Source organism: Ranitomeya imitator, chromosome 3 (assembly GCF_032444005.1).
Source record: "Ranitomeya imitator isolate aRanImi1 chromosome 3, aRanImi1.pri, whole genome shotgun sequence".
NCBI classification, from domain to species: Eukaryota; Metazoa; Chordata; class Amphibia; order Anura; family Dendrobatidae; genus Ranitomeya; species Ranitomeya imitator.
Genome location: NC_091284.1, coordinates 708,833,763 through 708,845,829, shown reverse-complemented (window position 1 = coordinate 708,845,829; position 12,067 = coordinate 708,833,763). Strand labels below are relative to the sequence as shown.

The 12,067-nt window shown below is 39.0% G+C and overlaps 1 protein-coding gene across 1 annotated transcript in view; it reads right to left on the bottom strand.

Annotated features, from left to right (window-relative positions):
• The window catches only part of LOC138670892 (thiol S-methyltransferase TMT1A-like), a 126,409-nt gene extending 114,963 nt beyond the window's left edge, over nucleotides 1–11,446 (bottom strand). Inside the window, exon 1 of the mRNA XM_069758646.1 lies at nucleotides 10,877–11,446. Coding sequence (XP_069614747.1) covers nucleotides 10,877–11,374 — 498 coding nt within the window. The 5' untranslated portion in view covers nucleotides 11,375–11,446. The remainder of the gene's footprint in view (nucleotides 1–10,876) is intronic.
• Nucleotides 11,447–12,067: the final 621 nt, after the last annotated feature.

Here is a 12,067-nt window from a genome sequence, read left to right as displayed (position 1 = left end):
GGCGTACTCAGGAGAAATTGCCCAACAAATTTTATGATCCATTTTATCCTACTGCCCATGTGAAAATGAAAAAATTGAGGCGAAAAGAATTTTTTTGTGAAAAAAAAGTACTTTTTCATTTTTACAGATCAATTTGTGAAGCACCTGAGGGTTTAAAGTGCTCACTAGGCATCTAAATTAGTTCCTTGGGGGGTCTAGTTTCCAAAATGGGGTCACTTGTGGGGGAGCGCCAATATTTAGGCACACAGGAGCTATCCAAACGCGACATGGTGTCCGCTAACGATGGAAATAATTTTTCATTCAAAAAGTCAAATGGCGCTCCTTCCCTTCCGAGCCTTACCATGTGCCCAAACAGTGGTTTACCTCCACATGTGAGGTATTGGTGTACTCAGGAGAAATTGCCCAACACATTTTAGGATCCATTTTATCCTGTTGCCCATGTGAAAATGAAAAAATTGAGGCTAAAAGAATTTTTTTGTGAAAAAAAAGTACTTTTTCATTTTTACGGATCAATTTGTGAAGCACCTGGGGGTTCAAAGTGCTCACTATGCATCTAGATAAGTTCCTTGGGGCGTCTAGTTTCCAAAATGGGGTCACTTGTGGGGGAGCTCCAATTTTTAGGCACACGGGGGCTCTCCAAACGTGACATGGTGTCCGCTAAAGAGTGGAGCCAATTTTTGATTCAAAAAGTCAAATGGCGCTCCTTCCCTTCCAAGCCCTGCCGTGCGCCAAAACAGTGGTTTACCCCCACATATGAGGTATCAGCGTACTCAGGACAAATTGGACAACAACTTTCGTGGTTCAGTTTCTCCTTTTACCATTGGGAAAATAAAAAAATTGTTGCTAAAAGATAATTTTTGTGACTAAAAAGTTAAATGTTCATTTTTTCCTTCCATGTTGCTTCTGCTGCTGTGAAGCACCTGAAGGGTTAATAAACTTCTTGAATGTGGTTTTGAGTACCTTGAGGGGTGCAGTTTTTAGAATGGTGTCACTTTTGGGTATTTTCAGCCATATAGACCCCTCAAACTGACTTCAAATGTGAGGTGGTCCCTAAAAAAAATGGTTTTGTAAATTTCGTTGTAAAAATGACAAATCGCTGGTCGAATTTTAACCCTTATAACTTCCTAACAAAAAAAAATTTTGTTTCCAAAATTGTGCTGATGTAAAGTAAACATGTGGGAAATGTTATTTATTAACTATTTTGTGTCACATATCTCTCTGGTTTAACAGAATAAAAATTCAAAATGTGAAAATTGCGAAATTTTCAAAATTTTCGCCAAATTTCCGTGTTTATCACAAATAAATGCAGAATTTATTGACCTAAATTTACCACTAACATGAAGCCCAATATGTCACGAAAAAACAATCTCAGAACCGCTAGGATCCGTTGAAGCGTTCCTGAGTTATTACCTCATAAAGGGACACTGGTCAGAATTGCAAAAAACGGCAAGGTCTTTAAGGTCAAAATAGGCTGGGTCTTGAAGGGGTTAATGAATCCACGGTCCAACACAGTAAAGAACCAAAAAAGGTATATATATATAACAATCTTCAAAGTCAAATATTTGTCTTTGTGTCCTCCATGTCCGTAAACTCTTCTCCGGCAGTATTTTGCTCTTATCAGAGCATCAGATGGAATCTAAATAAAATTAGAAAAATACATTCTTGTGAGTTGCACAGTATTTTCTAATATTAAAAACAAGTAATCACATTACTGAATCATTGGGACCTAAAATATTATACATCAGGATTCATGGATATTATTAGATAATCCCTATCACCTCCTCTTCTCTGTATTGGAACAGCATCTATGCTTTTACATTTTAGATCCTTCTCAGTGTGCTTACAGTCAGCGAAGTGCTTAGGGACAGGAAGGTCCACTCTATTTTTTCTTATACTGTATCTTTAGCAAAATGGGTATATTCCTAGACAAAATACTGAACCCTATTACAAGAAAATGTAAATCCTATATAAAAGATACTACAGATTTTCTGAAAAAAATGGAGTCAATACAATTGAAGAATAGAGTGTTACTAGCATCATTCGATGTAGTCTCACTCTACACCTCCATTAATCACGATAGAGGCTTGAAAGCAATTGATAAAATGTTGGATGCTATGCAATATACACCTGAGGGCAAGAGTTTTCTGTTGAAGATGTTAGAGATAATATTGAGACGCAATTATTTTATGTTTGGAGACGCGTTTTACACGCAAACACAGGGAACGGCTATGGGGGCCAATATGGCCCCCTCATACGCTAACCTGGTTATGGAAGTCCTGGAGGAGGACCTCGTCTATGTGTCCCACCACTTCCGGTATGTGCTGGAGAGGTGGAGGTACATAGACGATGTCTTCCTCCTGTGGACAGGTACAGAAACAGAACTGGACGAATTCCACACATATCTCAATACAGTAGATCAAACAATTAAATTTACTCTGGTTAAATCTTGGACTGAAATCCAATTTTTAGATGTACTAGTGGAGCAAAAAAATGGTCAACTTATCAAGACACTTTATGTAAAAGATACTGATAGGAACAATTTGCTCCTATATGACAGTCAACACCCTTGCTCAATGAAAAGATCTATTCCCCTTAGCCAACTACTCAGAGTTAGGCGTATAGTTAGAGAAGATGATACAGCTGATATAACAATAGATCAGTTAATCAAGAAATTTCTGAATAGAGGATACCCAAAGAGACTATTAGAACAAAGAGTAAGGTGATGGAAAAAGATAGACTACAATTAATTTGTAGAGAATCGTATGGTAGACACAAGAAAACTCAGAACAGGGTTCCTTTTGTCTCTACATACACTGAAGAGAGTAGGGAAATATCTAACATCATCAAAAAACACTGGACTATGCTAGGGAGATGTTTACCAAACATACCAGAATTCAAAATGCCACCATTATACTCCTACAAGAGAAGTAGGAACATTAAAGATATGATAATACGATCTGATATTGGTCCCAAAAGAAAAGGCACCCAGAGATATCTTACAGGCAGTAAAAGAAATGGATGCTTTCCCTGTTTAAATTGCATTAATTGCACGTATATGGTCAAGGGACCTACATTTGTACATCCAAAAACGGGAAAGGTATATGATATAAAACAGTTCCTTACTTGTAGCTCGGACCATGTTATATATGTGCTCATGTGCCCATGTAATCTTTGGTACGTCGGAGAAACAACTTGCGAGTTCAAAACGAGAATGAACCAGCATAGATACAGTATAAGAAAAAATAGAGTGGGCCTTCCTGTCCCTAAGCACTTCGCTGACTGTAAGCACACTGAGAAGGATCTAAAATGTAAAATCATAGATGCTGTTCCAATACAGAGAAGAGGAGGTGATAGGGAGTTGATACTTAAGAAAAAAGAACTAATGTGGATTTATGAACTTAATACCCTGAGACCGGGAGGACTTAACGCTGATTTTAAAATGCATACAATTATCTAATAATATCCATGAATCCTGATGTATAATATTTTAGGTCCCAATGATTCAGTAATGTGATTACTTGTTTTTAATATTAGAAAATACTGTGTAACTCACAAGAATGTATTTTTCTAATTTTATTTAGATTCCATCTGATGCTCTGATAAGAGCAAAATACTGCCGGAGAAGAGTTTACGGACATGGAGGACACAAAGACAAATATTTGACTTTGAAGATTGTTATATATATACCTTTTTTGGTTCTTTACTGTGTTGGACCGTGGATTGATTAATAAAAGCAGTTAAAATATTATATACTAGTTCTTCTTTAATCTTTACCTCAGTAGAGCTTGTATGCCGGGACATAGGCGCTATCGCTTTTTACAGCCTAAGCTTGGGGCGAGCTGACCTGAGAGGGTTAGCTCGCTGCTAGGTATGTGACTGTATGACCTTTGGGCTATGGCTTTTATTAGGTTGAGTCCGGATTGTCAGGGCGATTATATGCGCTGAAAAGGTCTATATGGCACGAATACAAAGAGATAGCAGTAAGCTCTGCGAAATGAGGATATATTGTGCGTTATGATAAAAGTACTGTATTAAAAAAGATTACCACGGTTACATAGAGGCCAGAATTAGTGCTGGCAAGCAAAGGGTGGTGCCAGGTGTCATCTACCGCAGTATGCGCAGGTGCCGTCCCTAAAGCAAAGAATTGATCTTCTGATGTAAGATGCCACTACTAAGATGGCGATATAGAGCGCTAATGCGCATGCGCTGATGCCGTTGATTGGTCCGCGGTCTAGCACAGTGATGTGACGTAGCGGACATGCGCAGTTGCGCTTAGAGAACGCCGAATAATATGAAGATGTCCTCCATTGCCAGTAAACAGCTCCATGGGTAAGAAATGTGAAATATGCGATAAAGATCATGACACATAGTAGCACTAACACAGGAGGTACTGTATGATGCACTCTAGCACCTTATGATACTAATGAGTAATTTTAATATGTAAATTATAAATACATGTACTGTTTCACTAATGGCTAATTAAGGCTGGTTATGGCTCAAAATGTATATATATGCACATGAATGGTTTACCCACTGCTTGAGAAAGGCTCATTTGGAGCCGAAACGTCGTGGTAAAGACATGTGGGTCTGATTAAGCTCTGCACAGTTGATCAAGATACAATGGAGTGCTGCCTGTTTTTTGCCTGAATATATATACATATATATATATATATATATATATATATATATATATATATATATATATATATATATATATATATATATATATATATATATATATATAAAATTGGCTCCATCACTATGGGGTTAATGCTGTTGCAGCCTCTGTGACCTTTCAGAAAAAGTAAAGTGTAAATACTGACAGACCGTGTGACACATTTCTTTTGTTACCCCTTCTGTGAATTAAAACTTTGAGGCTAAAGTAGTGGAAAAAAACTAAGTTTTTTGTTTTCTCGGCCCAATCTTATAATATTCTGTGATATACAGCTCTGGCAAAAATTAAGAGACCACCACATCAAAACCCTGTCATGGCCAGCCCAATCTCCATTCCTGAACCCCATCAAAAACTTCTGGAATGTAATCAAGAGGATGATGGATAGTCACAGGCCATCAAACAAAGAAGAACTGCTTACATTTTTGCGCCAGAAGCAGTGTGAAAGACTGGTGGAAAGCATGTCAAGACGCATGAAAGCTGTGATTAAAAATCATGGTTATTCCACAAAAGATTGATTTCTGAACTCTTCCTGAGTTAAAACATTAGTATTGTTGTTTCTAAATGATTATGAACTTGTTTTCTTTGCATTATTTGAGGCCTAAAAGCACTGGATATTTTTTATTTTGACCATTTTTCTTTGTCAGAAAAAAATACAAAATGTATTGCTTGGAAATTCGGAGACATCTTGTCAGAAGTTTATAGAATAAAAGAACAATTTACATTTTACTCAAAAATATACCTATAAAGAGAAAAATCAGACAAACTGAACATTTTGCCGTGGTCTCTTAATTTTTACCAGAGCTGTGTATTGATAACTACGTTGCAAAAGTTCCTAGCAGTCTACATGGTTTTCTATATCAAGAAACATTGCTAAAGGGATGAATTTTGGATATAAGATCTGTATATCACTGCTGTTAAGGCCGGCTTCACACTTGCGAGTTTTACGGACGTAAGAGCGCAGAAACTACGTCCGTAAAACTCGCAAAACATACGGCACAATTATTCTCTATGCCCCTGCTCCTATCTGCCGTATTAAACTGATCAGTATTATATGGCTTTCTACGGCCGTAGAAAATCGCAGCATGCTGCGTTTGTCACCGTATTGCGCAAATAAAACGTCAATGAAAGTCTATGGAAGCCCCAAAAATACGGATCACACACGGACCAGCAGTGTGACTTGCAAGAAATACGCAGCGCTGTTAGCGAGAAAAGCCGGTAATTCATTGCGGTGTACAGTAAAATCACACTGACAGCTTCCAGTAGAATAGGTAGAATAAATGTGTACACATAGAATAGGTATATATATATACATATATGTCAGTGAGACACATATATATATATATATATATATATATATATATATATTAATATTTCTTCCAGCGCTAGACAGCTTTAAAGCCGGTAATTCAATTACCGGCTTTTGCTTTCTCCTTCCTAAAACCCGACATGATATGAGACGTGGTTAACATACAGTAAACCATCTCATATCACCATTTTTTTGCATATTCCACACTACTAATGTTAGTAGTGTGTATATGCAAAATTTGGCCATTCTAGCTAGTAAATTAAGGGGTTAAATGGCGGAAAAAATTGGCGTGGGCTCCCGCACAATTTTCTCCGCCAGAGTAGTAAAGCCAGTGACTGAGGGCAGATATTAATAGCCTGGAGAGGGTCCACGGTTATTGGCCCCCCCCTGGCTAAAAATATCTGCCCCCAGCCACCCCTGAAAAGGCACATCTGGAAGATGCTCCTATTCTGGCACTTGGCCACTCTCTTCCCATTCCCGTGTAGCGGTGGGATATGGGGTAATGAAGGGTTAATGACACCTTGCTATTGTAAGGTGACATTAAGCCAAATTAATAATGGAGAGGCGTCAATTATGACACCTATCCATTATTAATCCAATACTAGGAAAGTGTTAAAAAAAAAAACACACACATTTTTAAAAATTAATTTCATGAAAAAATCACAAAGGTTGTTGTATTAATTTATTCTACTCTCAATCCACTCACTGAAGACCCTCGATCTGTAAATAAAAAAAAAAAAATAAACCAAGAATATACATACCTTCCGAGGATCTGTAAGGTCCAACGATGTAAATCCATCTGAAGGGGTTAAAATATTTTGCAGGCAGGAGTTCTGCTAATGCAGTGCTACTCCTGCCTGCAAAACCCCAGCGAATGAAGGTAAAGTAGGTCAATGACCTATATTTAGCTTCAGTTGCGGTGAGGCGCCCTCTGCTGGCTGTTCCTAGATCGTGGGAACTTTCCTAGAAAGCTCCCTGGCTCGAGTTCATATGAGGACAACCAGCAGAGGGCGCCCTCTTATGATCTCGAGCCTGGGAGCTTTCTAGGAAAGTTCCCACGATCTAGGAACAGCCAGCAGAGGGCGCCTCACCGCAAATGAAGCTAAATATAGGTCATTGACCTAATTTACCTTCATTCGCTGGGGTTTTGCAGGCAGGAGTAGCACTGCATTAGCAGAACTCCTGCCTGCAAAATATTTTAACCCCTTCAGATGGATTTACATCGTTGGACCTTACAGATCCTCGGAAGGTATGTATATTCTTGGTTTATTATTTTTTTTTTGATTTACAGATCGAGGGTCTTCAGTGAGTGGATTGAGAGTAGAATAAATTAATACAACAACCTTTGTGATTTTTTCATTAAATTAATTTTTAATAATGTGTGTGTGTTTTTTTTTTTAACCCTTTCCTAGTATTGGATTAATAATGGATAGGTGACATAATTGACGCCTCTCCATTATTAATTTGGCTTAATGTCCCCTTACAATAGCAAGGTGGCATTAACCCTTCATTACCCCATATCCCACCGCTACACGGGAATGGGAAGAGAGTGGCCAAGTGCCAGAATAGGTGCATCTTCCAGATGTGCCTTTTCTGGGGTGGCTGGGGGCAGGTGTTTTTAGCCAGGGGGGGGCCAATAACCGTGGACCCTCTCCAGGCTATTAATATCTGCCCTCAGTCACTGGCTTTACTACTCTGGCGGAGAAAATTGTGCGGGAGCCCACGCCAATTTTTTCCGCCATTTAACCCTTTAATTTACTAGCTAGAATGGCCAAATTTTGCATAGACACACTACTGACATTAGTAGTGTGAAATATGCAAAAAAAATGGTGACATGAGATGGTTTACTGTATGTAAACCAGGTCTCATATCATGTCGGGTTTAGGAAGGAGAAAGCAAAAGCCGGTAATTGAATTGCCGGCTTTCTGCTATATCGCGCTGGATGAAATATTAATATATATACATATATGTGTCTACTGACATATACAGTTAGGTCCATATATATTTGGACAGAGACAACATTTTTCTAATTTTGGTTATAGACATTACCACAATGAATTTTAAACAAAACAATTCAGATGCAGTTGAAGTTCTGACTTTCAGCTTTCATTTGAGGGTATCCACATTAAAATTGGATGAAGAGTTTAAGAGTTTCAGCTCCTTCACATGTGCCCCCCTGTTTTTAAAGGGACCAAAATTAATTGGACAGATTCAATAATTTTAAATAAAATGTTCATTTTTAGTAGTTGGTTGAAAACCATTTGTTGGCAATGACTGCCTGAAGTCTTGAACTCATGGACATCACCAGACGCTGTGTTTCCTCCTTTTTGATACTCTGCCAGGCCTTCACTGCGGTGGTTTTCAGTTGCTGTTTGTTTGTGGGCCTTTCTGTCTGAAGTTTAGTCTTTAACAAGTGAAATGCATGCTCAATTGGGTTGAGATCAGGTGACTGACTTGGCCATTCAAGAATATTCCACTTCTTTGCTTTAATAAACTCCTGGGTTGCTTTGGCTTTATGTTTTGGGTCATTGTCCATCTGTAGTATGAAATGGCAACCAATCAGTTTGGCTGCATTTCGCTGGATCTGAGCACACAGTATGGCTCTGAATACCTTAGAATTAATTCGGCTGTTTCTGTCCTATGTCACATCATTAATAAACACTAGTGACCCAGTGCCACTGGCAGCCATGCATGCCCAAGCCATCACACTGCCTCTGTTGTGTTTTACAGATGATGTGGTATGCTTTCTACCATGAGCTGTACCACGCCTTCGCCATACTTTTCACTTTCCATCATTCTGGCAGAGGTTGATCTTGGTTTCATCTGTCCAAAGAATGTTCTTCCAGAACTGTGCTGGCTTTTTTAGATGTTTTTTAGCAAAGTCCAGTCTAGCCTTTTTATTCTTGATGCTTATGAGTGGCTTGCACCGTGCAGTGAACCCTCTGTATTTACTTTCATGCAGTCTTCTCTTTATGGTAGATTTGGATATTGATACGCCGACCTCCTGGAGAGTGTTGTTCACTTGGTTGGCTGTTGTGAAGGGGTTTCCTTTCACCATGGAGATTATTCTGCGATCATCCACCACTGTTGTCTTCCGTGGGCGCCCAGGTCTTTTTGCATTGATGAGTTCACCAGTGCTTTCTTTCTTTCTCAGGATGTACCAAACTGTAGATTTTGCCACTCCTAATATTGTAGCAATTTCTCAGATTTTTTTTTAATGTTTTTGCAGCTTCAGGATGGCTTGTTTCACCTGGATGAAGAGCTCCTTTGACCGCATGTTTACTTCACAGCAAAACCTTCCAAATGCAAGCACTACACCTCAAATCAACTCCATGCCTTTTATCTGCTTAATTGAGAATGACATAACGAAGGGATTGCCCACACCTGTCCATGAAATAGCCTTGGAGTCAATTGTCCAATTACTTTTGGTCCCTTTAAAAACAGGGTGGCACAAGTTAAGGAGCTGAAACTCCTAAACCCTTCATCCAATTTTAATATGGATACCCTCAAATGAAAGCTGAAAGTCTGAACTTCAACTGCATCTGAATTGTTTTGTTGAAAATTCATTGTGGTAATGTCTATAACCAAAATTAGAAAAATGTTGTCTCTGTCCAAATATATATGGACCTAACTGTATATATATATATATATATATATAGACAGTATATATGTTTGTTTGTTTTTTAACACATGGATCCCTTGTATAGCCGTATGTCGGTTTTGCAAGCCTGCGATAAAAAGACGCAGTACGGATGACAAACGGATTACATACGGAGGATGCCATGCGCAAAAAACGCTGAAACACCCTGTATACGGAGGAGCTACGGACCACTATTTTGGGGACTTTTCAGCGTATTACGGCCGTAAAAAACGGACCATATTTTCATACGCTGAGTGTGAAGCCGGCCTAACACCTACGCTGCCAACAATTCAGGTTTTCATGCAGAGTTGAAAATTCTAATACATGATTCACATTTCTGTAGGAGGTTTAGAAGAATATAGCAACCATAGGCTAATACAGCCACCAAAAGAGTCAGAAAAATTCAAATTAAGTAAAGCAAATAACCCTTAATTTTCTACGATGATATAGATAAAACATCAAGTTTATTATGTTCAATTAAAACCATGACACAACTACAACCAGATATACACAAAAATAACACACAGCTGTGCGCTCTAGATTGCCCTGTTATTAGCACCTATATACAAATCCTGCCTATCAGCGGAGGTTGGCACCCTACACATACAAACGAGATTGGCGCCCCCGTTCACCGTCGGCTGACCCTGTGACCAGGCAGGTGCACAGCAGTAGGAGTCAGAGGTAGTGAGTTGAGGTTTTTAGTTTTTAGCACGAGCACTGTTTTGTCTACACTATTGTTTGAGTCCGTGTGTCTCACCCTGGCACACACCAAAGGCTAAGATATATGTGTATCTATATATATATAAATATATATATATATATATATATATATATATATACACATAATAACTAGCCTTTTTGTTATCCTGCCTACCTTTTTTCCGGTGGAATATATGACGAGGCATCTGTGACACCTTTTAACAGGGGATATAGTAGGAGTCACAGGGTCAGCCGACGGTGAGAGGGGGCGCCAATCTCGTTTGTATGTGTAGGGTGCCAACCTCCGCTGATAGGCAGGATTTGTATATAGGTGCTAATAACAGGGCAATCTAGAGCGCACGGTTGTGTGTTATTTTTGTGTATATCTGGTTGTAGTTGTGTCATGGTTTTAATTGAACGTACTAAACTTGATGTTTTATCTATATCATCGTAGAAAATTAAGGGTTATTTGCTTTACTACGGGTTTAGAAGAAGTCAAATACTTTGCTCACACTATAAATACAGATAATGGGATTACAAATATTACACAACTCACCATCCTGAGAACCCTCTTGACCTCTTTCACTACGGCTGGAATATTTGGCACGGAACAAACCAGCAAGGTGCACACAACGACATCCATAGAGCCATCTACAATAGACGTCATGTTGTCAGCAGAAGCTACCACAAAGTGCTCATATATAAGATGGTCATTTTTTGCTTGGTTTTTGCTCAGGAACTTTTCAAAATTTGGGTTGATATCCAGACAGGTCACTTTGCAGCCGCTGGGATAATACTTGAAGTTGGCACCTGAGCCACAACCAACCTCTAGGAGCCGGAGCTCTTTGGAGGGACCCGAAAAGTCAGCGATATTGCTAAAGAGTTTTCTTTTTTGATCATCCATCAATCTGTTGTATGTTTCACAGAATCTGCTAATGAAATGAGGAAAGTATTTCTTCATAACTGAGTCCCAAATGCCAAGATAATTAAGGATGTGCAGAGGCAGCATGATGACAGCCGCTATAAATTGCAAAACAAATATGATCACAGACATGTTGGAGGGAAATCCTGCATGCAGCCAGCAGAGACTGTAAATTCAGAGCGAGGCCCTCCTGTCTTTCTAGGCATATGAGTGTTTACCATTCCTAGATCCTCCCTCAAAAGGGGAGGAGGGCTGCACAATTCTGGGTCTGTGGACAGTTCTACCGAGCACAGCGTGCACTATTCACCACCCATGCACACATTCTATGGACTTATGATTAGCTAACAGTGACACTATAGACATAGACATATAATGTCAGAAGAGCAGGAACCAAGAGAATGTGTGTTATTTTCAGCTTTTACAACAGACACTATTAAGAAATACTCTGACATTCAAATTAGAGATAGCTTTACTTCAGCTATTTATAAAAAAATAAATAACAAAATCCTTTCGATGAAATGGTTACACTTTTAAGCTGAGTTATAGGAATAGGCGTACATACACATTATGAAGCCCCCATAGTAAAAGTACTAATTGGGTCCCGAACCACCCTGGTGGGGTTACAGCCCATAGGCTCTGTCACGGAAAGGCATACATCCCAACTTTTAAAGGCAGAGAGAAGGTTTATCAGAGTACACAGTAATTTGAAAGACTCCGGGCATCTACACAGTAATTATGGTGAAACTCCATAATTTGCACCATCTTGGGTATTTGCTGGGACTGTTCTATATGTTATTGTCTGTTGGTGGTTCAATAATTTATTGC